Source organism: Geotrypetes seraphini, chromosome 11 (genome assembly GCF_902459505.1).
Source record: "Geotrypetes seraphini chromosome 11, aGeoSer1.1, whole genome shotgun sequence".
Classification (NCBI taxonomy): domain Eukaryota; kingdom Metazoa; phylum Chordata; class Amphibia; order Gymnophiona; family Dermophiidae; genus Geotrypetes; species Geotrypetes seraphini.
Genome location: NC_047094.1, coordinates 128314400 through 128340650, shown reverse-complemented (window position 1 = coordinate 128340650; position 26251 = coordinate 128314400). Strand labels below are relative to the sequence as shown.

Here is a 26251-nt window from a genome sequence, read left to right as displayed (position 1 = left end):
CCAACCTGATTCAATCTAAAAATTTGTTGGGGTTTTTTTTTTCCTTCTTCTTAGCTATTTTTGGGCAAGAATCCAAAGCTCTACCCGGTACTGTGCTTGGGTTTCAACTGCTGAAGTCTCTGTCAAATTTCCCTCCAGCCCATCTACACCCTCCCAGCCATTGAAGCCCTGCCCCGGCCCATCCTCAACCAAAAGGCCATATACAGACACATACCGTGCAAGTCTGCCCAGTACTGGCCTTAGTTCTTCAATATTTACTATTATTTTCTGATTTTAGATCCTCTGTGTTCATCCCACGCTTCTTTGAACTCCATCACCGTTTTCCTCTCCACCACCTCTCTCGGGAGCACATTCCAGGCATCCACCACCCATAAAGTAGAATTTCCTAACATTGCTCTTGAATCTACCACCCCTGAACCTCAAATTATGTCCTCTGGTTTTACCATTCTCCTTTTTCTGGAAAATATTTTGTTCTACTTTAATACCTTTCAAGTATTTGAACGTCTAAATCATATCTCCCCTGTCCCTCCTTTCTTCTAGGGTATACATATCCAGGGATTCTAGTCTCCCCTCATACGTCTTCTGGCGCAAACCTCCTATCATTTTTGTCACCCTGCTATGGACCGCTTCAAGTCTTTTGTGTCCTTTGCCAGATATGGTCTCCAAAACTGAACACAATACTCCAAGTGGGGCTTCACCAATGACCTGTACAGGGGCATCAGTACCTTCTACCGGCTACGCCTCTCTTTATCCACCCAGCATTCTTCTGGCAGCAGTTACCGCCTTGTCACACTATTTTTTCACCTTTAGATCTTCGGACACTATCACCCCAAGGTCCCTCTCCCCCGTCTGTGCATATCAGCCTCTCACCTCCCAGCATATACGGTTCCTTCCGATTATTAATCCCCAAATGCATTACTCTGCATTTCTTTGCATTGAATTTTAGTTACCAGATATTAGACCATTCCTCTAACTTTTGCAGCTCCTTGTTCATATTTTCCACTCCCTCTTCAGTGTCTACTTTGTTACAGATCTTGGTATCATCCGCAAAAAGGCAAACTTTTCCTTCTAACCCTTCAGCAATGTAACTCACAAACATATGGAACAGGATCAGCCCCTCTGAATTCATTACCTCACCTTCACTTTTGTCTTCTACCTTCTTCTTAGCTCTAAAGCTTCAACATTTTCTTCCTCTGATTCAACCATCCCTTGTTTGCATCACTGTCATCATGCCATCTACTCTTCTCTTTATTCTCTGCTCCTTCTTTTGCTCTCTGCTGGGGGATAACAATCCCAATCCTAGTCTCTCTAATCAAGTCATGTCTCCAATCTTATTTCTATTCCCCTTCTTCTCTGCCTTTCTCATGTGCCCTGTGGACTGTCTGCTCTGTCTTCAACAAGCTTGCTTATATCCACAACCTCTTTATCTCTCGTACTCTCCATCTACTTGCTTTAACTGAGACCTGGCTCTGCCCTTACGATTCTGCTTCAGTTGCTACCCTGTGTCATAGAGGTTGCCATTTCTCCCATACACCTTGCCTAGTTGATCATGGAGGGGGTGTTGGGCTGTTACTCATCTTCTTGTAAATTTCAACCTCTTCTTCCACCTCAATATCACTGCTTTTCTTCCTTTGAAGTCCATTCCATCTGTATGTTCACTCCTCTAGCTCTCTGAGTAGCAGTCATTTATCAACCTCCTGATACGTCCCTTTTTCCTTTCTTACTGACTTTGACTCCTAGCTTTCCTTCTTTCTTGAACCTTCATCTCCTTCCCTCATTTCTGGTGATTTTAACATTAATGCTCATGACACCACTGACTCTTATGCCTCTAGATTTCTTGCTTTAACATCCTCAAACTACCCCTATGTACCAGAATGGCTACTGTTTTGATCTTGTCTTGTGTTCCAACTGCTGAATCAACTGATAACTCTCACAACTGCTGAATCAACTGATAACTCTCATAATTCATCACCCTCCCCCCAGACCCAGCCAGTCTCCATCATTTCATTTAGGAATCTTCAGGCTATTGACCCTTGCACTCTCTCCACCATTGTTTCATCCCTCCTCTTAACCACTATGTTATGCAAGTTTGTCAATGAAGCTGTCTCTTCCTATAATACTATTCTCTCCTTGGCTCTAGATTCCCTTGCTCTTCAAATCCCAGCCCTAGCTGTCACCTAAAATCCGCTACTTATGTTCCTGTGCCCAATATGCTAAATGTCTTTGGCTCAAATCCTGTACTCATGTTGACTTCCTGCATTTCAAATTCCTACTGACCTCTTTCCAGTCCGCTCTTTCACGTGCCAGACAAGGCTATTACACCAATTTGAATAATTCTCTTGGCTCCAGCCCTCACTATCTCTTTGCTATACTGAACTCTCTATTCAGGGTGCCCTCACCCCCCCCTTCCCCGCCCTCTCCCCTTTCACTTTATCTCCAAACTATGATTGAGTACTTCTATGACAATGTTCACAAGATTAACCTTGAGTTCTCAACCAGGACACCTCCACCTCTTCCTCCTCCAATTCATTCTGGCCTTCAACCCCTGCAACTTTATTTTCCTTTTCTGAAATCACTGAAGAGGAAATTGTACATTTTCTTTCCTCTGATCCAGTTCCCACCTGTCTACTCACTATCTCTCCTACTGTCATCCCTTCTATCTGTCATATTCTCAGTCTTTCATGTTCTACTGCAACTGTTTCTGATGCCTTCAAACATGCCATGGTTACACAACTCCTCATAAAACCTTCACTGGACCCTATCTGCCCTTCCACCTATTGCACATCTCCCTTTCTTATCGAAGGTATATGAATCTGCTGTTCACTGCCATTGTCTTAACTTTCTTTCATCTCAAGCTATTCGTGACCCACTTTAATCAGGCTTTCACCCTCTACTTTCTACAGAAAGTTCCCTTGCTAAAGTCTTCTATGAGCTATTCCTGGTCAGATCCAAAGGCCTCTATTCTAAACCTCAACATTCTCGATCTATCTGTTGCTTTTGACTCTGTTTATCATCACGTACTCCTTGATAAGCTCTTCTCACTTGGATTTCAGGGCTCTGTTATTTCTTGGTTTTCTTCTTATCTCTCCCATCATACTTTTAGTATGTTCTGGTGGATCCTCCTCTACCGCTATCCCACTGTCAGTCAGCGTACTACAACTCTGTTTTGGAACCTCTTTTTTCAATCTATTGTTGTTGCTTTGGTACTTAATCTCCTCCCATGGTTTTCAGTATTACCTTTATGCTGATGACTCCTAGATCTATCTCTCCACTCCAGAAATTTCTACAGGTATCTAGGCCCAAGTCTCAGCCTGCCTGTCCAGTATTGCTTCCTAGATGTCTCACAGTGGGAACAGCTCTCCAGCCAAGGCTTCTCAAGATTGCTGGAAAGCAGTTCCCATGCATGGAGCTATCTGATGATGTCACCCAGTATGGATATTTATCCTGCTGTCCTTGGAGAACATCTGCTTTGTTATAATTAGTTCGTATTTGTCTTTATAAATGGCATTTTATTATATGCTGTCCTTGGAGTACATCTGCTTTGTTTAATGTGACCATTTATTTTTTTCATCAAAACGGGATATCTATTAATATTTAGACTCGCCCCAATCCGACCCTAGCCCCGACCCTAATTTCTTCCATTCATTTTTCATGTACATACAATATCTTATTAATTCATAATGGTAAACATAAAAATTTTTTTTAAAACACAAAGCACACTGCACGCAGAGATAATGTTAATTATCATTTACGAGTTTTGGATTTTTTTTTTCAAAGATGTCAAGGCAAATTACTTTAAAATATACAATGTCACTTCAGTAACTATAGAAAAATAGACAAATATAGTGCAAAATATAGACAGCAGATATAAATTCTCAAAATGGACACATTTTGATCACTAAATTTAAAATAAAATCATTTTTCCTACCTTTGTTGTCTGGTGATTTCACTAGTCTCTGGTTGCACTTCCTTCTGACTGTGCATCCAATCTTTCTTTCTTTTGCATCCAACATTTCTTTCACAATCCAGCCCCATCCCCTTTGGGTCCAGGTCTCTCTCTCTTTTCCCTCTTACCATCCCCAGATCCAGTGTCAGTTCTCATTTGTACCTTTGTTCCAGGTCTCCCTCTCTCTCCCTCCTCTGTTATGATCTTAAATTTCCCTGTTCTTCCCCAAGGTCTCTCCCCGTCTGTCTGAATTTCCCATAGTCCTGCATCTGCTTCCTGTCTTTCCCCTGTGGTCCAGGCCTTTCTCTCTCTAGTCTTTCTAATCTGCTTACAACCCCATCCCTTTCTCTGCCTCTTTCTCACCTTCCTTCCTCCCTCCTTCCCTCCCAACAGATTTTAGCTTATCTCTTCTCCTTTTCTCCTCTCAAATCTGGTATCTGTCTCCTTCCTCTTTTCCTCCTCCCAGGTCTAGTATCTGTCTCCTCTCCTTCCCCCCTGCTCAGGCATCTCTCTCTCTGCTCCCTTCCTCCTGTTCTTCCTTCTCAATTTATTTTCTGCCTCTGTCTAAATTCTTTTTATTATTCAGTCCTCAATTTTCCTCTTTCATTGTGTCTACCTATAGTTTGCCACCTCTTTCCCTCTCCCATTCCAGTGCAGACATGAAAACTGCCAATCAAGTGGAGAAGGCTTCATCTAAGGCAAGGCAGATATTGGGTTGTATCAATAGAAGTTTCGTCAGCCGAAAGCCTGAAGTCATAATGCCGTTGTATAGGGCCATGGTGAGACCTCATCTGGAGTACTGTGTGCAATTCTGGAGGCCACATTACAGTAAAAATGTGCGCAGAATTGAATCGGTTCAACGGACGGCCACCAGGATGATCTCGGGGCTCAAGGGTCTCTCGTACGAAGAGAGACTGAACAAATTGCAGCTCTACACTCTTGAGGAACATAGGGAGAGGGGAGACATGATCGAAACATTTAAGTACCTCACGGGACGTGTCGAAGTGGAAGATGATATTTTCTTTCTCAAGGGACCCTCGGCCACAAGAGGGCACCCGCTCAAACTCAGGGGCGGAAAATTTCATGGCGACACCAGAAAGTATTTCTTCACAGAGAGAGTGGTTGATCATTGGAACAAGCTTCCAGTGCAGGTGATCGAGGCAGACAGCGTGCCAGACTTTAAGAATAAATGGGATACCCATGTGGGATCCCTACGAGGATCAAGATAAGGAAATTGGGTCATTAGGGCATAGACAGGGGGTGGGTAAGCAGAGTGGGCAGACTTGATGGGCTGTAGCCCTTTTCTGCCGTCATCTTCTATGTTTCTATGTAGCTCTATCCTCTTCCCTCAATCCAGCATGTGCCCTTTTTTCTTTCTCCTCCCCACTTCCTTCCAGCATCTGCTCCCCTTCTTCCCCACTTCCATTCAGTCTGCCCCTCTCTCCCCCACAATTCCATTCAGTGTCTGTCCATCCCCTCCCCCACACTTCCATTCAGTGTTTGTCCTACCTCTCCCCACACTTCCATTCAGCATCTGTCCCTCCTCTCCCCCACACTTCCATTCAGCGTCTGTCCCTCCTCTCCCCTACACTTCTGTTCAGTGTCTGTCCCCCTCTCTCTACCCCTTCAATCTACTGTTCACCCTCTGTCTCGCCCCTTCCATTCTCTGCTCTTTCCATCCAGTGTCTGCCCTCTCTCTCTTCCATATGGTATCTTCCCTCTTTCTATGCTCCTTCTATAAACTGTCTCCTTTGTACATGATTCATTTCAGCTTCCCCCCTCTCCATTTTCTGTCTCCCTATGCTCTGGAATCTCTCTTTTCCTTCCTTCCTTCCCACTCCACCCCATGGTCTGAAGTCTCTATCTCCTTCCCTCCCCTATGCCCTGGCATCTATCTCCCTCCTTTCCCTCTGGTCTGTCATTTGTTTCCTCTCTCTCCCCCATGCCCTGGCATCTCTCTCTCCCTCCCCCTCCATGGTCTGGTATCTCCTTTCCCTCCCTCCCATGGACTTGGCATCTCTCGTTCCTCTCCCTTTTCCTTCTCTCTCCTTTTGTGTCAGCATCTCCCATCTTTGTGTCCAGCATCTCCCACCTGCCTTCCTACTTGTCATGTTTGTTTTTTTTCCTTCACCCTACAACCTTCATGTCCAGCATCTTCCTGTGTTCCTTTTTTTCTTCCTTATCTGATTTAGCAGCTTTCTCCCCCTTTCCTGAGCCAGCCAACCCACCATCTTCCCACATCCCATTCCAGTACTTCCCCTCTTTTCCCTCAGGGAATCAGCCCTTAGCTTAATTTAGAGGCCAGTCTTCTAGTGCTGCTGCGAGACTGGAGGCGATTCTTAGCTGCCATCAGCCCTGCCTTCGGCTGCGCCAGTAATGCTAAACTGGACGGTAAAAGCGAAGAGAGAAGCCGCGGGACTTTTCCACTTGCCTGCATTGCTCTAAGTTCTGCCGCTCTCGATCCCACCCCCTCAAAAACAGGAAGTCACTTCAGAGGGGGGTGGGATCAAGAGCGGCAGAACTTCGAGCGATGCAGGTAAGTGGGAAAGTCCCGCGGCTTCTCTCTTTGCTTTTACCGTCCAGTTTAGCATTACTGGCGCAGCTGATGGCAGCTAAGTGAGCTGCCTGGATCGCGGGGCCCCCTTGCCATCCCCTAATGCCGGCCCTGAGAATAGGGAGGGTGATTTCGGACCTGGCCCCCCCCTGACCATTTTGGCGCTGTAGGGAGGGAAGGAGGGAGGCAGGCTTTAGTGCAGGAGGGGAAACTATCGCCGGTCTGTTGTCCCCGCGCACAGCTTCGGGATGCTGTCCCTGAAAACGGGACATTTCGGCGTCCTGAAGCAGTGGGCCAGGACAACGGGACGGTCGGTCCCATAACGGGACTGTCTCGTTGAAAACGGGACGTATGGTCACCTTAGCTTTGTTATACTTAGTTTGTATTTGTCGGTTCATAGACAATTGCGCGCAAGACAATTTCGCGCAAGACAATCGCGCGCGGACAAAATCGCGCAGACAATCGAGCGCGAGACAACTGAGCGCAAGACAAATGAGCGTGAAGACAACTGAGCGCAAGACAACTGAGCGCAAGACAATTGAGCGCAAGACAATTGAGCGCAAATTATTTTCATGAATGTGCACGAGCGAGACAACTGAGCGCAAGACAACTGAGCGCAAGACAACTGAGCGCAAGACAACTGAGCGCAAGACAACTGAGCGCGAGCAACTGAGCTCAAAAACAACTGAGCGCAAGACAACTGAGCGCAAGACAACTGAGCTCAAAAACAACTGAGCGCAAGACAACTGAGCGCAAGACAACTGAGCTCAAAAACAACTGAGCGCAAGACAACTGAGCGCAAGACAACTGAGCGCAAGACAACTGAGCTCAAAAACAACTGAGCGCAAGACAACTGAGCTCAAGACAACTGAGCGCAAGACAACTGAGCGCAAGACAACTGAGCGCGAGCAACTGAGCTCAAAAACAACTGAGCGCAAGACAACTGAGCGCAAGACAACTGAGCTCAAAAACAACTGAGCGCAAGACAACTGAGCTCAAAACAACTGAGCGCGAGCAACTGAGCGCGAGCAACTGAGCTCAAAACGGTTCATAGACAATTGCGCGCAAGACAATCGCGCGCGGACAAAATCGCGCAGACAATCGCGCGCGGACAAAATCGCGCAGACAATCGAGCGCGAGACAACTGACAACTGAGCGCGAGCAACTCAGCGCGAGGCAAGGCAACTTCCCTCATTATTTTGGAGACCTTAAAAATGCATTATTAATTTTGTTAGGCACATGCCTCTGCCCTGCGCTCAGCGGCCTTTGTCTTGGTGTGGTCTTGACCTGACACTGTTAAAGCAGAGATGATAGGAATGGGAGAGGGACAAGGACAGCTACATAACTCATATGGACAGGATGGTGAATTTAGTTCGTGTCATTCTCATATTGGAAAAAAGAGTTTAATAAATCAAAGTAACAGGGTGGCCAGGTTACCCAGTTCCAGGCTGCAGATTTTGGGATAGTTCCAAATTTTTTCCCCAGGTGTTTTTGTCCCGTTACCAGACACATTAATTGTGGACTGTGAGACCTGTAATAGTGGAAGGTAAATGGGCATAGTGGGTGTTTGCATTGGGGTCATAATGAAATGCCCATAGTCTGATGCCTGCAGTGTCTATTCATCTGATCCATCTGTCAAATGCTAAGTTTCATTATTTCTGTTTGTCTTGCATGATATGTTTGTTGTATGAATTGTAAAAATTTGTAAAGCTGAATTAGCTTAATAATCGTTATATGACATAATATATGTTTTAAGTGTTTATGACGATCATTATGTCATTTTCTTTGTTTGTTTAAATCGTTATTCATGTTCAAACTTACAAGTGTCTTCATGCTCTGTCGTCTTCACGCTGAGTTGTCTTCAGGCCCAACAGATTTCAAAGATTAAAGACAAGCTTCACTGCCCCTCCCCACCGAATAAAACCCAAACAAAACTGTCCACAATTTGTTTGCAGCTTTCTAGTTATTGATTTTATGAAGTGTTTTAATATGTTAAAAGACAATAATAAACAATTTGTTAAATGACGTTAGTCATTATAAGTTCATAATGTCATTGGAGTTTGTGAGTGTAAAATAAATTCTGGAATCAATAGTTGTGTTATAATGTTTTTATTTCTGAGTAACTGTATTATTGAAGAAAGCATAATACAGTGAACATATAGAATGGATAACATAGATCTCCCAGGGCAAAGTTAAATGCAAAGTAAGTATTATTGAACACAAGTAAACATGATGTGAACAGCAAATAATAACATTGAATGATAAAGATTATTATAAGAATATTGAAATTGAAAAGATTTTGAAATTGGTCTAAAAATAGGATGATGATGAGGGCGAAAGCATAAATTCACAGAAAGAAAAGTATTCTGTATGCTTGAGATTCAGTGTTTGAACTGGAGGATGTAAAAGGCTATGAACTTTAAAAGATCATATATAGAGAAACATACATAAATTTAGTCCAGATAGAGTATGTTTTGTGCAATGCTAAAGTATTGTTTCCCCATCAAGCACAGGAACATTTGAAAAATGGACATAGTGTGGAGAAAACTGACTCTTTGGCTCTCATTCAGTCAGTGTGTGTGTGTCTGTGTGCAGTGTGAGCCACAATTGTGGTGAGGTACTTAGAATAACTGAGTACTTTGCAAAAATGTCATAGATTCACAGAGAAGATGGCTTCCTATTATGGATTTTGTGTGCCAAAACACAAGTTCTCCAAGCGTGAAGTACTCTGATTAACTGAGTACATGTCGCTCAATGCTAAACTGCTATTCCCCATCAAGAGGAAAGTTAGAAATATAGGTGAAATGGACTGGGCCTGGGCCAAACTGGCGCACCTGTTCAATGCTAGTGTTTTGACACTGCACTCAGGAAGTACTTAGATTAACTGAGTACTTTGCAAAAATGTCATAGATACACAGAGAAGATGACTTCCTATTATGGATTTTGTGTGCAGAAACACAAATTGTCCAAGCGTGAAGTACTCTGATTAACTGAGTACATGTCGCTCAATGCTAAACTGCTATTCCCCATCAAGAGGAAAGTTAGAAATATAGGTGAAATGGACTGGGCCTGGGCCAAACTGGCGCACCTGTTCAATGCTAGTGTTTTGACACTGCACTCAGGAAGTACTTAGATTAACTGAGTACTTTGCAAAAATGTCATAGATACACAGAGAAGATGACTTCCTATTATGGATTTTGTGTGCAGAAACACAAATTGTCCAAGCGTGAAGTACTCTGATTAACTGAGTACATGTCGCTCAATGCTAAACTGCTATTCCCCATCAAGAGGAAAGTTAGAAATATAGGTGAAATCGATTGGGTCTGGGGGAAACTGGCGCACCTGTTCAATGCTAGTGCTTTGACACAGCACTCAGGAAGTACGTATTAAATACATGCTATTACGTCAGGAGACCAGTGCCCCTGTTTTATTGATGGTAAGTAGTTCAGGATTTAAAGCAAACTAAATGTGCATCTCCTTACAAGAGGCATACAGGGAGATGGGTGACTAAAATTATGTCAGGTGTACACCTTATACATCTATCACATTTTGTGTGCACGAAAGGAAAGATGTTAACATATCACCTCAATGCATTTCATCTAATTTATACTTAAAGGATTAAGCATGATAAGTGTTATACTCTATTAAGAACATCTCTAAACAAGATAAGGTGTCAATCATGTAGCATTACAAATTCTACCTAGTTGACACAGCCATGTAAATTAACACTTATGTTTGATAAGGTTTTGCATTTATCCAGTACGCAGTTGTCCTTTATTTTCAATAAGTTGTATATTAAAATGTATTTTTAAAAGTATCATAGATATGATGTCAGATTTTTCTGATCATCGAAGGAGAGCTGGCAAGCCAAGTCCAGATGTGGGAGCTGAGACGGTAGGAGGCAGGCGAGTCATGATGCTGGAGACATGAATTGTGAAGTTGTAGTCACCACTGCTGCGACACAGGAGGCTGGAGGGCAAAGAAAACACTGTGGTAAGGGAGAGAGAGGGAGGGAGGAAGGGAGGGAGAGAGTGAGAGAGAGATAGAGAGACACTCACAGGAGGACTGAAGATCCCACGAGACGGTAGGAGGCAGGCGAGTCATGATGCTGGAGACATGAATTGTGAAGTTGTAGTCACCACTGCTGCGACACAGGAGGCTGGAGGGCAAAGAAAACACTGTGGTAAGGGAGAGAGAGGGAGGGAGGAAGGGAGGGAGAGAGTGAGAGAGAGATAGAGAGACACTCACAGGAGGACTGAAGATCCCACGAGACGGTAGGAGGCAGGCGAGTCATGATGCTGGAGACTGTGGGTGGAGTGGGGTGGGTATGGTGTGAATGGATGTGAAGGGGTGGGAGTGTGGAGGGGGGTGGATGGAAAGGGAGGGAAGAAGGAGAGGGAGTTGTTTTTATACTTTTTTTGTATTTTTTCTGGGAGGGCGAAGGGCAGGAGGGGGAGGGAGTGAGGCAGAGGGGGAAGAAGGGGAGGGAGTTGTTTTTATACTTTTTTTGTATTTTTTCTGGGAGGGCGAAGGGCAGGAGGGGGAGGGAGTGAGGCAGGGGGGGAAGAAGGGGAGGGAGTTGTTTTTATACTTTTTTTGTATTTTTTCTGGGAGGGCGAAGGGCAGGAGGGGGAGGGAGTGAGGCAGGGGGGGAAGAAGGGGAGGGAGTTGTTTTTATACTTTTTTTGTATTTTTTCTGGGAGGGCGAAGGGCAGGAGGGGGAGGGAGTGAGGCAGGGGGGGAAGAAGGGGAGGGAGTTGTTTTTATACTTTTTTTGTATTTTTTCTGGGAGGGCGAAGGGCAGGAGGGGGAGGGAGTGAGGCAGGGGGGGAAGAAGGGGAGGGAGTTGTTTTTATACTTTTTTTGTATTTTTTCTGGGAGGGCGAAGGGCAGGAGGGGGAGGGAGTGAGGCAGGGGGGGAAGAAGGGGAGGGAGGAGTGGTGACAAGAGGGTGCAGCTCCCTCGTTAACAGTGGAGCCATTCACGGGGTGGGAGGGGTACCGCGAAGTGCTTCTAGCAAGACCTGCAGTGCCCCTGTCACGTGACGAATGTGTCGAACGGATTCTTCAGCACAGTCGTTCATGTGCTCCACCCCTGCTAAGATGGTAACCACCGCCGTGTAAATGTCCTCCACTGTTACAGAACTGGGCGGAGGATCTGTGTTTGTGGCAGCGTGAGCCACAATAGTGGTCGCTGCAACAGGGGTGGTGGCCGTTGCAGGGTTGGTCCCACAATCTCTGGTTGAGGGTCGGAGGGGGGCAAAACAGGTGGAACAACGGTTGGGGCTTTGAATGGGGAGTGGGGATGTTGACAAAGGCGGCGAAGAGGAGGGGGATGCCAATATATCTGTAATGAAAAAGAGCATGAAAAGCAGGTGGACATTGAAAAGACAATTATGTACAGTGGAAGCATCTATGAGACAAACTTGGTTGTTTTTGTTACATATGAACAAACCTAAGCATTTTATATTATATTATTAAAATTCAAGTGATGTCTTAAATCATAAATGTGTTTATTAATTGTACACTTGATGTACGTTGTAAAAATGAATAAAAGCTTTTACAGTACAAAAATTACAGAATAAAAATATCATAACACTTACCGGACTGGACAGAGAGGTCGCTAAATCTGTCCAGGATGGGGGTTGAGGCAGTACTCATTGAGGTACGTGGGAGGGCTGGGGGAGAGGTGATGACAGAGGGTCGAATTTCAGGGAAAAGTTTAAGGCAGAACTTGGGTTTAGGGGGTGGGAGGGAGGGGGAACAGGGCATTGGGAATGAAGGGGCAGGGCAGGGTTTGGGGCGTTTTTTTAGGGGGATCCTAGAGGGTGGTCTAGGGCGTCGGTGGGGGGAAGTTGGATGAGACTGGGCGGAGGTGGAAGGGGGTTGGGACGTTGGATGGGACTGGGCGGAGGTGGAAGGGGGTTGGGACGTTGGATGGGACTGGGCGGAGGTGGAAGGGGGTTGGGACGTTGGATGGGACTGGGCGGAGGTGGAAGGGGGTTGGGACGTTGGATGGGACTGGGCGGAGGTGGAAGGGGATTGGGAGGTGGGGCGTCTGCGGGGGATAAGGAACGGCCGGTCAGGGATAGGGGTGTCTTCCTCCTCCTCCTCCTCCTCCTCCTCCTCCTCCTCTTCCTGATCCTCCTCCTCCTCTTCCTCCTCACTCGCATCTGAAGACATAAATGCATGTAGTGTCAGAAGTATATGAAAAACTGTTAATGTTTAAAATGTTTGTCTGCGCGCGATTGTCTTTCGAGTTTTTGACCTGTCAATGTTTAAAATACATGATTGTTCAACACAGATATTATGACTGCACACCTTATACCCACCCGATATTTTACTGTAACATACCTGGGGTGTTGTACAGATTGCGGCGGACAGCCCGGACCCATGCAGGGTGATGTAGCCTGAGCTCGCGGGCTTTTTTCTTCAAATCCTCAACCTATTACATAATGGAGAGACATGAGTGAGCCATGATATATGGTTCATAGAGAATAGCACGTGGACAAATCGCGCAGACATGATATATATATATGCATTGAAAGCAGTGCATGGAAATAGATTGCAAGCATAATAATTATGTAAATTTTGAAAACCCGACTGGAATACAGCTAATTAAATCAAATAAGTACATGAGAGACACCATTATCAACTGCAAAATTTTTCAGCAGATGTATGATGACGCAGTGCGCGATTTCAGGAGATGCGTATCCATTTTTGCCTTCCGCGCAAAAAAATAAATTCTTTATCCGCGCCAATTTGTCAGCGCGCAATTGTCTATGAACAACATGTATTTGATAAATACTTACGGAGCGCGGTGTGATAGCGCGGGCGTTGAACAGCTGCGCAAGTTCTCCCCAGGCCCTGTCCATTTCACCTATATTGCGTCTTTTCCCCTTAACGGGGAAAAGCAGTTTAGCATTGAGCGTGAAGTACTCAGTTAATATGAGTACTTCACGCTCGGAGAAATTGGGCTTACGTCCACGGAAACCCACATAGGATGCCATCTTCTCTGTGAATCTATGACGTTTTTGCAAAGCTTAAATACCAGTCACATGACCGATGTTGTGTGAATATCGTGAGATTTCCCCTTTTCAGCGCTGCTATTGGTTATCTAAAACACGTGTTAAATGGTCAATAGTCAAACAGATTTTACTACATTGTAGTGATGAAATGCACATATTAATTGAGTATGTGTGTATTTTATAATATAAAGTTTTGTAGTAATTGATTGAAACACAATTAGCGTTAGCATGGCGCGCATATGTGTTGAAACGCGTGATGACATCAGCTTGTCTCCATTAGTGCATAATGATGACGTATATCATCATACTAAAGTTATAGTACTTTTTCGCGCAATTGACGGATTAGTTTCCCAGTGCGCAATTGACGGGTTTTAGTATAATGAGCGCAAGTTAAAAATGCGGACGAACAGAGTTAATGGGAAATCTGAATAAATGGTGATATTTGTAAATGCGGGTGGGGGGCCTAATTGCAAAGCTTAAATACCAGTCACATGACCGATGTTGTGTGAATATCGTGAGATTTCCCCTTTTCAGCGCTGCTATTGGTTATCTAAAACACGTGTTAAATGGTCAATAGTCAAACAGATTTTACTACATTGTAGTGATGAAATGCACATATTAATTGAGTATGTGTGTATTTTATAGTATATAGTTTTGTAGTAATTGATTGAAACACAATTAGCGTTAGCATGGCGCGCATATGTGTTGAAACGCGTGATGACATCAGCTTGTCTCCATTAGTGCATAATGATGACGTATATCATCATACTAAAGTTATAGTACTTTTTCGCGCAATTGACGGATTAGTTTCCCAGTGCGCAATTGACGGGTTTTAGTATAATGAGCGCAAGTTAAAAATGCGGACGAACAGAGTTAATGGGAAATCTGAATAAATGGTGATATTTGTAAATGCGGGTGGGGGGCCTAATTGCAAAGCTTAAATACCAGTCACATGACCGATGTTGTGTGAATATCGTGAGATTTCCCCTTTTCAGCGCTGCTATTGGTTATCTAAAACACGTGTTAAATGGTCAATAGTCAAACAGATTTTACTACATTGTAGTGATGAAATGCACATATTAATTGAGTATGTGTGTATTTTATAGTATATAGTTTTGTAGTAATTGATTGAAACACAATTAGCGTTAATGGGAAATCTGAATAAATAAATAAATAAATAAGCTATTACAGTGTTTGAATATGGGAAACACATAAGAACAATAAAATTCTATTAATTTTAAAAAGATCAGGGAGTCATGAGTAAATTATTGTAATTATTACACATCATTTTCCACTCCTAATATATTAATACAGTCATACATCACATATGTTTGTGAAGAGGGATGCAGAGAAAGCACAGTTACTTACCGTAACAGGTGTTATCCAGGGACAGCAGGCAGATATTCTTAACACATGGGTGACGTCACCGACGGAGCCCTCGGTACGGACCTTTTTAACTAGAAGTTTCTAGTTGGCCGCACCGCGCGTGCGCGAGTGCCTTCCCGCCCGACGGAGGAGTGCGTGGTCCCCAGTTAGGATAAGCCAGCTAAGAAGCCAACCCGGGGAGGTGGGTGGTACGTAAGAATATCTGCCTGCTGTCCCTGGATAACACCTGTTACGGTAAGTAACTGTGCTTTATCCCAGGACAAGCAGGCAGCATATTCTTAACACATGGGTGACCTCCAAGCTAACAAAGAGGGAGGTGGGATGGTTGGCCATTAGGAAAATAAATTTTGTAACACAGATTGGCCGAAGTGTCCATCCCGTCTGGAGAACGCATCCAGACAGTAGTGAGTAGTGAATGTGTGAACTGAGGACCAAGTGGCCGCCTTGCAGATTTCCTCGATGGGCGTGGAACGGAGGAAAGCTACAGAAGCAGCCATAGCTCGGACTCTGTGGGCCGTGACAGTTCCTTCCAGTGAGAGACCGGCCCGAGCATAGCAGAATGCAATACAGGCAGCAAGCCAATTGGAAAGTGTCCGTTTGGAGACAGGATGACCCAAACGGTTGGGATCGAAAGACAAAAATAGCTGAGGGGATGTTCGGTGAGCTCTGGTACGATCAAGATAGTAAGCAAGGGCACGCTTACAATCCAGCGTGTGCAACGCCTGTTCCCCAGGATGCGAGTGAGGCTTAGGGAAGAAGACGGGCAGCACAATGGACTGGTTGAGGTGAAAAGCTGAGACCACCTTGGGAAGGAATTTAGGGTGGGTGCGCAGAACAACCTTGTCATGGTGAAAAACAGTGAACGGTGGGTCGTCAACCAGTGCATGCAGTTCGCTAACCCTCCTGGCAGAGGTGATGGCAATCAGGAAAAGCACCTTCCAGGTAAGGAGTCTAAGTGAAGTTGTGGCAAGAGGCTCGAATGGAGGTTTCATGAGAGCTGAGAGTACCACATTCAGGTCCCAGACAACTGGAGGAGGCTTGAGGGGTGGTTTGATATTGAAGAGCCCTCGCATAAATCTGGAAACCAGAGGATGAGCCGTGAGGGGTTTTCCGAGAATGGGCTCATGAAACGCAGTGATGGCACTGAGGTGGACTCTGATGGAGGTAGTTTTGAGGCCAGCATTGGACAGCGAGAGCAAATATTCCAATACGGTTTCCACCGCTAAGGAGGTGGGTTCCTGATGATGCCGGAGACACCACGAGGAGAATCTGGTCCATTTCTGATGGTAACATTGGAGGGTGGCCGGCTTCCTGGAGGCGTCCAAGATGAGGCGGACCGGCTGAGATAGGTTCTCTGGAGAGGTCAGCCCGAGAGAAACCAAGCTGTCAGGTGGAGCGAAGACAGATTGGGATGCAGTAGAGACTGATGCTGCTGCGTAAGTACAGTAGGAAACACAGGAAGGAGAATGGGTTCCCTGGAGCTGAGTTGGAGCAGGAGTGAGAACCAGTGTTGGCGAGGCCACCGAGGTGCGATAAGAATCATGGTGGCGTTGTCCTTGCGGAGTTTGGACAAGGTCCGCAACATCAGAGGAAACGAAGAAACTGGGGACCACGCACTCCTCCGTCGGGCATATTCTTAACGCATGGGTGACGTCACTGACGGAGCCCCGGTACAGACCTTTTTAACTAGAAAGTTCTAGTTGGCCGCACCATGCGCGAGTGCCTTCACGCCCGACGGAGGAGAGCGTGGTCCCCAGTTAGGATAAGCCAGCTAAGAAGCCAACCCGGGGAGGAGGGTGGGACGTAAGAATATCTAGTGAGTAGTGTGTAACATCACCCATGCGTTAAGAATATCTGCCTGCTGTCCCTGGATAACACCTGTTACGGTAAGTAACTGTGCTTTACTGCTCAATGCAGAAAGTAGGTATCATTATCCTAAGGTGTGTATCGGGTCGTTTGTTCATTCTTATCTTTGTCCTAAAGTTAAGTGACCTAATGTTAACATGAAAATGGAATCTAAGTCACTCTGCACTGATAATATGCCACCAGGTCAATTGTACAGGAGATGATTTAACCTACATAAATGAAGGAATTGAAAATTATATTTTTCTATTGGAATTGTGAACTTGAAAATGGATGAAATAAACCTTTTAGAAAATGTACATTTAGTGGAAGAACTTCAGATGTATTCATTTGGAAGCATTGGATGTTGGCAGGGATATGTTCTTTAGAGGATGTAATAACTAATAGTAAACTGCTTGACCTTTCACAATTGCAACATATATTTGGTCTAAATAAATCACAATATTTTATGCTTTCAGGTGGTATAACTTAATAGCTGGACTTGTAAATAAAACAACAAAACATGGTCTAAGAGACATTTGGAGCATTGAGATTAAGCATTCAATTGATGCATCTCAATGGCCACAACTTTGGCCTAAAAAATATTGCCACTATCATCTTGAGGCTGGGACATTAGATCATCTTTTATTGTATTGTCCATATATATTATTAGTTTAGAAATCAATGTTGCCTCAAATAAATAGGATGAAGGACAATCCAGTAGCCTTGACTTATTATTGTATTATGGCAAATTATGTATTTAATTATGTCGGAATAAATATGATTTCAGGAAATGTTATTCATGTTTTAATCTTACATCAAGTGTTAAAAAAAAAAACAAATTTTAATTTAAATGCAGCACTTGCAATTCTTTCTAACACTTAATTGTTTCCATTGTGTCCTTACGTGTTACTTAGTTGGATAGTACAATACAAATTTACATTTAATGGCATAGTTATTAATGTCATACTAACATAAAGAAACAACAAAATGTTTTAAACATTGGTAAATGTTTATTAAAATATTGCATATGTGATAAACATGTAATACACATATGTTCAAATGCAGTGTCAACAACACAAAATCTTTCAGTTCACCATTCATGATCTTTTATGTACAACATACTGAATTATATCTTTATTCGTTTTAAATCATAAACAAGTGTGCAATAATATATCCATTAAAGGTGGCACAGCAGTTAAACATCAGTGACAGTGAGTAAGGATGTGGTTATAGCAGTGAAAAAACATCAGGAGCAAATTAACAGACAGTTTAAGTGAAACAGTAGAAACAACAGTCTGGACCACCAAAAGGAGTGGGGGACATAGACAATTTAAAGTGTATCATCTGTTCATGCACCATGTGTGGAAATCACACATTTTGCTATACGACCTTTGAAAAAGAAAGACCATACACACCCTTCAAATTAAATGAGCAACAGTGGGAGAGAGTGAGATATTGGCAGAGCAGTTAACCAACATCTGTGGAGTGAGAGCAACAGTTGGCAGAGCAGTTAACCAACAGTAGTGGGAGAGAGTGAGATATTGGCAGAGCAGTTAACCAACATCTGTGGAGTGAGAGCAACAGTTGGCAGAGCAGTTAACCAACAGTAGTGGGAGAGAGAGATATTGGCAGAGCAGTTAACCAACATCTGTGGAGTGAGAGCAACAGTTGGCAGAGCAGTTAACCAACAGTAGTGGGAGAGAGAGATATTGGCAAAGCAGTTAACCAACATCTGTGGAGTGAGAGCAACAGTTGGCAGAGCAGTTAACCAACAGTAGTGGGAGAGAGAGATATTGGCAGAGCAGTTAACCAACATCTGTGGAGTGAGAGCAACAGTTGGCAGAGCAGTTAACCAACAGTAGTGGGAGAGAGAGATATTGGCAGAGCAGTTAACCAACATCTGTGGAGTGAGAGCAACAGTTGGCAGAGCAGTTAACCAACAGTAGTGGGAGAGAGTGAGATATTGGCAGAGCAGTTAACCAACATCTGTGGAGTGAGAGCAACAGTTGGCAGAGCAGTTAACCAACAGTAGTGGGAGAGAGAGATATTGGCAGAGCAGTTAACCAACATCTGTGGAGTGAGAGCAACAGTTGGCAGAGCAGTTAACCAACAGTAGTGGGAGAGAGAGATATTGGCAGAGCAGTTAACCAACATCTGTGGAGTGAGAGCAACAGTTGGCAGAGCAGTTAACCAACAGTAGTGGGAGAGAGAGATATTGGCAGAGCAGTTAACCAACATCTGTGGAGTGAGAGCAACAGTTGGCAGAGCAGTTAACCAACAGTAGTGGGAGAGAGTGAGATATTGGCAGAGCAGTTAACCAACATCTGTGGAGTGAGAGCAACAGTTGGCAGAGCAGATAACCAACAGTAGTGGGAGAGAGAGATATTGGCAGAGCAGTTAACCAACATCTGTGGAGTGAGAGCAACAGTTGGCAGAGCAGTTAACCAACAGTAGTGGGAGAGAGTGAGATATTGGCAGAGCAGTTAACCAACATCTGTGGAGTGAGAGCAACAGTTGGCAGAGCAGTTAACCAACAGTAGTGGGAGAGAGAGATATTGGCAGAGCAGTTAACCAACATCTGTGGAGTGAGAGCAACAGTTGGCAGAGCAGTTAACCAACAGTAGTGGGAGAGAGAGATATTGGCAGAGCAGTTAACCAACATCTGTGGAGTGAGAGCAACAGTTGGCAGAGCAGTTAACCAACAGTAGTGGGAGAGAGAGATATTGGCAGAGCAGTTAACCAACATCTGTGGAGTGAGAGCAACAGTTGGCAGAGCAGTTAACCAACAGTAGTGGGAGAGAGAGATATTGGCAGAGCAGTTAACCAACATCTGTGGAGTGAGAGCAACAGTTGGCAGAGCAGTTAACCAACAGTAGTGGGAGAGAGAGATATTGGCAGAGCAGTTAACCAACATCTGTGGAGTGAGAGCAACAGTTGGCAGAGCAGTTAACCAACAGTAGTGGGAGAGAGTGAGATATTGGCAGAGCAGTTAACCAACATCTGTGGAGTGAGAGCAACAGTTGGCAGAGCAGTTAACCAACAGTAGTGGGAGAGAGAGATATTGGCAGAGCAGTTAACCAACATCTGTGGAGTGAGAGCAACAGTTGGCAGAGCAGTTAACCAACAGTAGTGGGAGAGAGAGATATTGGCAGAGCAGTTAACCAACATCTGTGGAGTGAGAGCAACAGTTGGCAGAGCAGTTAACCAACAGTAGTGGGAGAGAGAGATATTGGCAGAGCAGTGGTTTCAGAGACAGCACCTGACTGACATTTTGCTGGGGGGGGACTCTGCTTCTGGGTCCTGCAAAGGCCAACACCTGACTGCCATCATCACGTTTGCACCCTTGTCAACCCATTCTGGGTCCTGCAAAGGCCAACACATGACTGCCACCATCAGGTTTGCACCCCTGTCAACCCATTCTGGGTCCTCATCTTTTTCTGAATCTCATGGCTTCAGAGACAGCACCTGACTGACATTCTGCTGGGGGGGGGGACTCTGCTTCTGGGTCCTGCAAAGGCCAACACCTGACTGCCATCATCACGTTTGCACCCTTGTCAACCCATTCTGGGTCCTGCAAAGGCCAACACATGACTGCCACCATCAGGTTTGCACCCCTGTCAACCCATTCTGGGTCCTCATCTTTTTCTGAATCTCATGGCTTCAGAGACAGCACCTGACTGACATTCTGCTGGGGGGGGGGACTCTGCTTCTGGGTCCTGCAAAGGCCAACACCTGACTGCCACCATCACGTTTGCACCCTTGTCAACCCATTCTGGGTCCTGCAAAGGCCAACACATGACTGCCACCATCAGGTTTGCACCCCTGTCAACCCATTCTGGGTCCTCGTCTTTTTCTGAATCTCATGACAGCACCTGACTGACATTTCTGCTTATGTACTTTCTAGGCCACCAAAAACAAGGGAGGAAATGTACAATTTCAAGTTTTTCAAATTTTCCTTAACACAGACGCTTTCCCTGAAGCCGCTCCATCCAAGACACCATCTGACCTTCCCTACGTGAAGGAAAAAGCCTTTGAACACCACCCACAACACCTTGAAAATGTCAAAGCGAGTACAGTATGCTTGAGTGGGTTACCTTGCTCGGCATAAAAAACCTTCACGCTTGGCACATGTCAGAGCAGTGGATACTAGGATAGGTAGGGGTCAGAGGAGGGCTTCAGAGAAACTCCTGGGGGAGAGATCCTGAGCACAACAGTTTGCAGGCCTGTAGCTTTCGGGCCACCAAAAGGAGAGGGGGACATAGACATTTCAAAGTGTCTCTCCTGTTCCTGCAGCATATGTGCTTGGGAGACCATATGGACATGTCAAAGCAAATTTCAAATCTCAAAGTGCACACAATTGTAGCATAGCAACAGGAAAACCTGAACTTCAACATCAAACTCTACAGTTCCAGATTATGTGCTATACCACGGAGATATTGAAAGAGAGGTGTTTGACCATATGTTGGCAGCAGCGTTGTTAGTCTTTGCGTCACTCTCACATACGTGCTCTTACTGCTGGGTGGTGCGCGGTTACCAGCCTGGAATCGAGCAAGCAACTGTTCTGTGTGATCTTGCTCACGCTGTATATGTTCAAGGAGTTTAAAGATGGTTGGATGGTGGCATGCAACAGAGGATTGAAATGCATGGTGCCAACCTTCAACGGAATTATTGGTCCGAGGCAGTCCATCTTCCACACGGGAGCGCATATTCCACAGATGAATAGGAAAAGGTGGCACCCGTCTCCCATTTGGCCGCAATCTCCCGATGTAATTGTCTTCCCAATAGTCATACACCAGGGTCAGTTCATCTGGTCGACTCTCCTCCAAGGTCTGGAAACACTCAGCAACATCATCCACAGGAACAAAACTTAATGCTAACAGCATTTTGGTGAACATTCTTACTCTCTCCTCATCTCTATAGCTGGCGGTCAGTCCCTCATGTTGAATTCTGCGCCACAATGATTGACCCAGATGGAACAGGCAGCCAGAAACTGTAGCATTGGGAAATACAGTGCGGGCAGCTTGCAGACTTGCTCTCTCAAAGTCCATCAAGATTGTCAATGGTGCCAACGTGTTTCTGGTTTCCAGCAGTTTCCTCAACACACGTTCATAGTCCTCCTCCCTTTTACTGTTCAACAACACGTAGACCATGGGAAGTGCACGATTGTCTACAAATGCATGGATGGTAAAGACTTGGACAAACAAATGGGGGGCAACTTTGAATGTCCCATCCATGAACCAATGTCCATGTTGCTCCAACACCTCAAGATTAGATTCTGTAGTGAAAATGAATATGCGTCTTTCATCATTTTCACCTGAATCCCACAACAGTAATTGTTCACCACGTGTGCTTCTTTGTAGCGGCTCAGGAATTTGTATGTCTCTTATGCACCTGGGATTACCCATTGCTAGATGGCCTGCATTTCTCTTTCTATTAACTGTTCTCTGCATGGAGGTGTATGCAGGCAATAATGTAGCTGCTTCTAAACTTGTCCCAGCTGTTGTGCCATGAATGATCTGACGTGGCCTTTCAACCGTAGCCACAGCTCTTTCACGTATGTCTCCCATCATTCGATCAGCTTCAATTCTAGCATTGTTGGGTGCATGCACATGCGCCGTTATCTCAACAGAAGATCCATCAACGAGCCTCTTTCTTCTTCCCACACAGTCACGGCGCACACACCTCCAGGACGTGGATCCGTCTGCCATCACTCGGTCACGCCGATATCGATAGCCCTCATTAACCCAGTGCTCTCTCCCACGCTGTGAAGTTATTACTTCCATGTCTATGTCAAATCACTCCTGAAACCATACAATTAATAACATTATCCTATTTTGACTTGCAATTGATATACAATTGCCTATATCATGAATGCACTACTCAAAAGAACATCATACCTGTAAGACTGGAAGTATATCGATGAAACCCTCAGGAACTGTAGTCGACCTTCAACCCTGAACCAGTACCTGCAAGAATTATAACATGCATGTAAACTTAATGTTCACCCCCCACCAATCTCCAGCACACAAAAAAACATGCAAAGGTCAAATAGGTGAGGTTAGGCCATACATATGTAGAGTTTAGTGCTATGGCACAACACCATATACCTGCAAGGGTGCGATTCCTGTCAGCAAAACACTGAAGATGTCTGTCCTCTGTTGACTGTGGTGTCTTGATTGTAGTCTGTTGATTGTAGTCACCTTCAGTAGTAGATTAGATAAGGTTATTATATACATAGGACATACAAATCCCTATATGTAAAGTTCAGTGCTATGGCACAACACCATATACCTGCAAGGGTGCGATTCCTGTCAGCAAAACACTGAAGATGTGTGTCCTCTGTTGATCGTGGTCTCTTGAATGTCCTCTGTTGATTGTAGTCACCTTCAGTAGTAGATTAGATAAGGTTATTATATACATAGGACATACAAATCCCTATATGTAAAGTTCAGTGCTATGGCACAACACCATATACCTGCAAGGGTGCGATTCCTGTCAGCAAAACACTGAAGATGTGTGTCCTCTGTTGATCGTGGTCTCTTGAATGTCCTCTGTTGATTGTAGTCACCTTCAGTAGTAGATTAGATAAGGTTATTATATACATAGGACATACAAATCCCTATACCTCTGTACTTACGTTGCCTCCAAGATTGAACTTCTAGACAACACTAGGGTTTCAGCAAATTCATATCCCTCAGCACATGACTGCAAGACTAAAATTTATAAGGTTAGCACATAGATATAACAAACAACACCCACTATGTCTGTACTTACCTTTGCAATCATACCTGTAATAGTTAAAATCTGGCTTGCCAACCATCATGGATTAAGAACGTCATTATACCTAATCGCAGACAGAAGGAAGGCAGAGAGGCCCAAAACAAGGACCCACAACAATTGTATACAATCACCCTCACTACACACCCAAGGCTAAAAGTGTACCCCAATAAGCCCTACCATCAGACTATTTATCCTATCCTATTGTTCCAATTTAGCAAAACCAAAAAATGAAGCTATGCATATACCTGTAAATGTGAATATCCTCTTATGTATGATACCTGCAAAAGAAAATGGTACCCAATGCCTTTATAAAACTATAAACCGTGAGCACACTCGGTTTTTTAAAAAATCTTTATTCATTTTAAATGACACATCATGTGTACAAGAATCAAAACATTAAAATGAAATACATCACATGTCAATCAAGTACCTCCCTTCCCAACCCACTTCCCCACTCTTACTTTTCCCAATATGAATGATAATAGTATAATTTAGACACCCTCCCAACAATAAGACAGTGTATCTTTAAATAGAAAATAGTGTATATTCATTACAGTAAGATGTTAATGTCTCCCTTTTTTATTGTTACTGTTCTTTCCATTTTGATAATGTGACATAATGAATTGTACCCAAAACTAGATACTTTAAAATTATTACTTATATGTTGAATGGTGACTCCTGTGCTGATATTTTCCTTTTTTTTTTCTCATGCACTTACCCAATAATATTGCATCATTACATCATGATACAATCCTCAAATTAAACATATTCAGATACTAGTGTTGCTGGCATAAGAGTTTTTACCTCATGCCAACAAGTTTTTTTAGATATTTATTACTTTTAAAATCTATAACTCCATCCAATTATGCTTCCAATTAATATCCATCATCACATTATACATAATCTTAATACCATACCTCAACCTTCTCGCTCTTTTAACATGCGGGAAAACTAAGCGCAAGACGGGGTGTCCTTAAAAATCCGCGTTCCGTGCCCCTTTTCAGGTCCCTGCCCCTGACAGGGCTGGATGAGAAGGTTCATAGACAACGGCGCGAAAGACGAAAGCCAATTTAAGGCAAGGCGCGCCGCCGAACCGCAACAAATTACAGTTTTTAGGGGCTCCGATGGGGGGTTTTGTTCGGGAACCCCCTTCTGTTTACTTAATAGACATCGCGCCGGCGTTATCGGGGGTTTGGGGGTCGTAACCCTCCACATTATAGTAAAGTGGGGGGTTCTCCCCCCCTCGCCCTCCGTCGGAGCCCTAAAAACGGTCATTTAGAGCGGCGCGGCTTGCGCGCAATCGTCTATGAACCCGTCGGAGCCCTAAAAACAGTAATTTAGAAAGGCGCGGCGTCGCGCGCTACGCTCAATAGGGTGGGCACGCCTTTGACCCGGCGCGCCGGCGCGCTTTTGACCCGGCACCGTATGGGAATTTAACTCTGACGGATCCTAGCATGGGGAAGGGAAAGCATTAGGATCCTTCAGAGTTAAATTATCATACAACTCTGTCAGAGCCAGAGACTAAATGTGGCAGGGACCCGAAAAGTGGCGCAGAACGCGGATTTTTAAGGACCTGTGCGTTTAGATACGGGACCAAATCGCGGTTCATAGACAATTGCGCGTAAATATAAACTGGTTCATAGACAATTGCGCGCAAGACAAGATTTTTAAGGACCTGTGCGTTTAGATACGGGACCAAATCGCGGTTCATAGACAATACGGGACCAAATCGCGGTTCATAGACAATTGCGCGTAAATATCACTGGTTCATAGACAATTGCGCGCAATACAAGAACTGAAAATGTAAATATCAACATACCTATATAAACTTGAGGATCAATTGCGCTGAGTTTTATGATCGCGATTGTCTTGCGCGCAATTGTCTATGAACCATACCCCCCCTCCCTTTTCTTGCGCGTGAAGCGTAAATATAAACATACCTGTAAATGAAGAAATGTGGACGTTCGCTCTCACCAGAGGCGAGATAAATCCGCGCAAGACAAATATTCGTTATAGATCAAGTACCAGCAAAACCAGATCTTTACCTATAACGGACACGGTCAGGCAGCGAAAGGAAGGCGGGAAAGGAAGGAGGACATATATAATGTAGAAACGTAACCATAGTAACGAAAATGCATTCACGTGACTTGTATTTAAATGCTGTTCGGAGAATATATATCATGAGATAACGTAACCATGGTAACGAAAATGCATTCACGTGATTTATGTTGAAAACGCAAAGAGTCAACGTTGACGTGATGACGTGTTCGGAGAATATATATCATGAGATAACGTAACCATGGTAACGAAAATGCATTCACGTGATTTATGTTGAAAACGCAAAGAGTCAACGTTGACGTGATGACGTGTTCACGTGCTGTACGTGCGCGTGTCCTCCGATGGTCAAGCGGCCTCTAGTGGCGCGCTCAGTTGTCTTGCGCTGAGTTGTCTTGCGCTGACTTGTCTTGCGCTCAATTGTCTTGCGCGGAGTTGTCGCTGCGCTGAATTGTCTTGCGCGGAGTTGTCGCTGCGCTGAATTGTCTTGCGCGCAATTGTCTTTGCGCTTATTTGTCTGCGCGCGATTGTCTGCGCGCGATTGTCTTGCGCGTTTTTGACCTGTCACCGTATTTGTCTTTATATATGGCATTTTATTACATGTGCTGTTTCCTCTGCTAGGTCCATCATTTTTCTCCCTCAGTTTTCTTTTTTGTGG

General features: G+C 44.5%; 3 protein-coding genes across 7 annotated transcripts in view; 1 reads left to right on the top strand and 2 right to left on the bottom strand.

Annotated features, from left to right (window-relative positions):
• Positions 1 to 26251, top strand: part of HPN (hepsin) — a 181032-nt gene that overhangs the window by 136280 nt on the left and 18501 nt on the right. The window lies entirely within an intron of this gene.
• On the bottom strand, positions 11332 to 14941 carry LOC117369135 (extensin-like). Its single transcript, XM_033963178.1, has 2 exons — positions 12103 to 14941; positions 11332 to 11846 (listed from the first exon to the last, which is right to left on the bottom strand). Exons 1-2 carry the CDS (start codon positions 12680 to 12682, stop codon positions 11482 to 11484), a joined length of 945 nt encoding a protein of 314 aa, XP_033819069.1. The 5' UTR covers positions 12683 to 14941; the 3' UTR covers positions 11332 to 11481.
• On the bottom strand, positions 20516 to 25522 carry LOC117369133. Of its 2 annotated transcripts, XM_033963171.1 has the most exons (4): positions 23234 to 25522; positions 22866 to 22958; positions 22656 to 22724; positions 20516 to 22559 (listed from the first exon to the last, which is right to left on the bottom strand). In XM_033963171.1, exon 4 carries the CDS (start codon positions 22539 to 22541, stop codon positions 21159 to 21161), a length of 1383 nt encoding a protein of 460 aa, XP_033819062.1. In that variant the 5' UTR covers positions 22542 to 22559; positions 22656 to 22724; positions 22866 to 22958; positions 23234 to 25522; the 3' UTR covers positions 20516 to 21158. The 2 variants fall into 2 exon arrangements, with proteins under 2 accessions (XP_033819062.1, XP_033819063.1); XM_033963172.1 differs by lacking the exon at positions 22866 to 22958.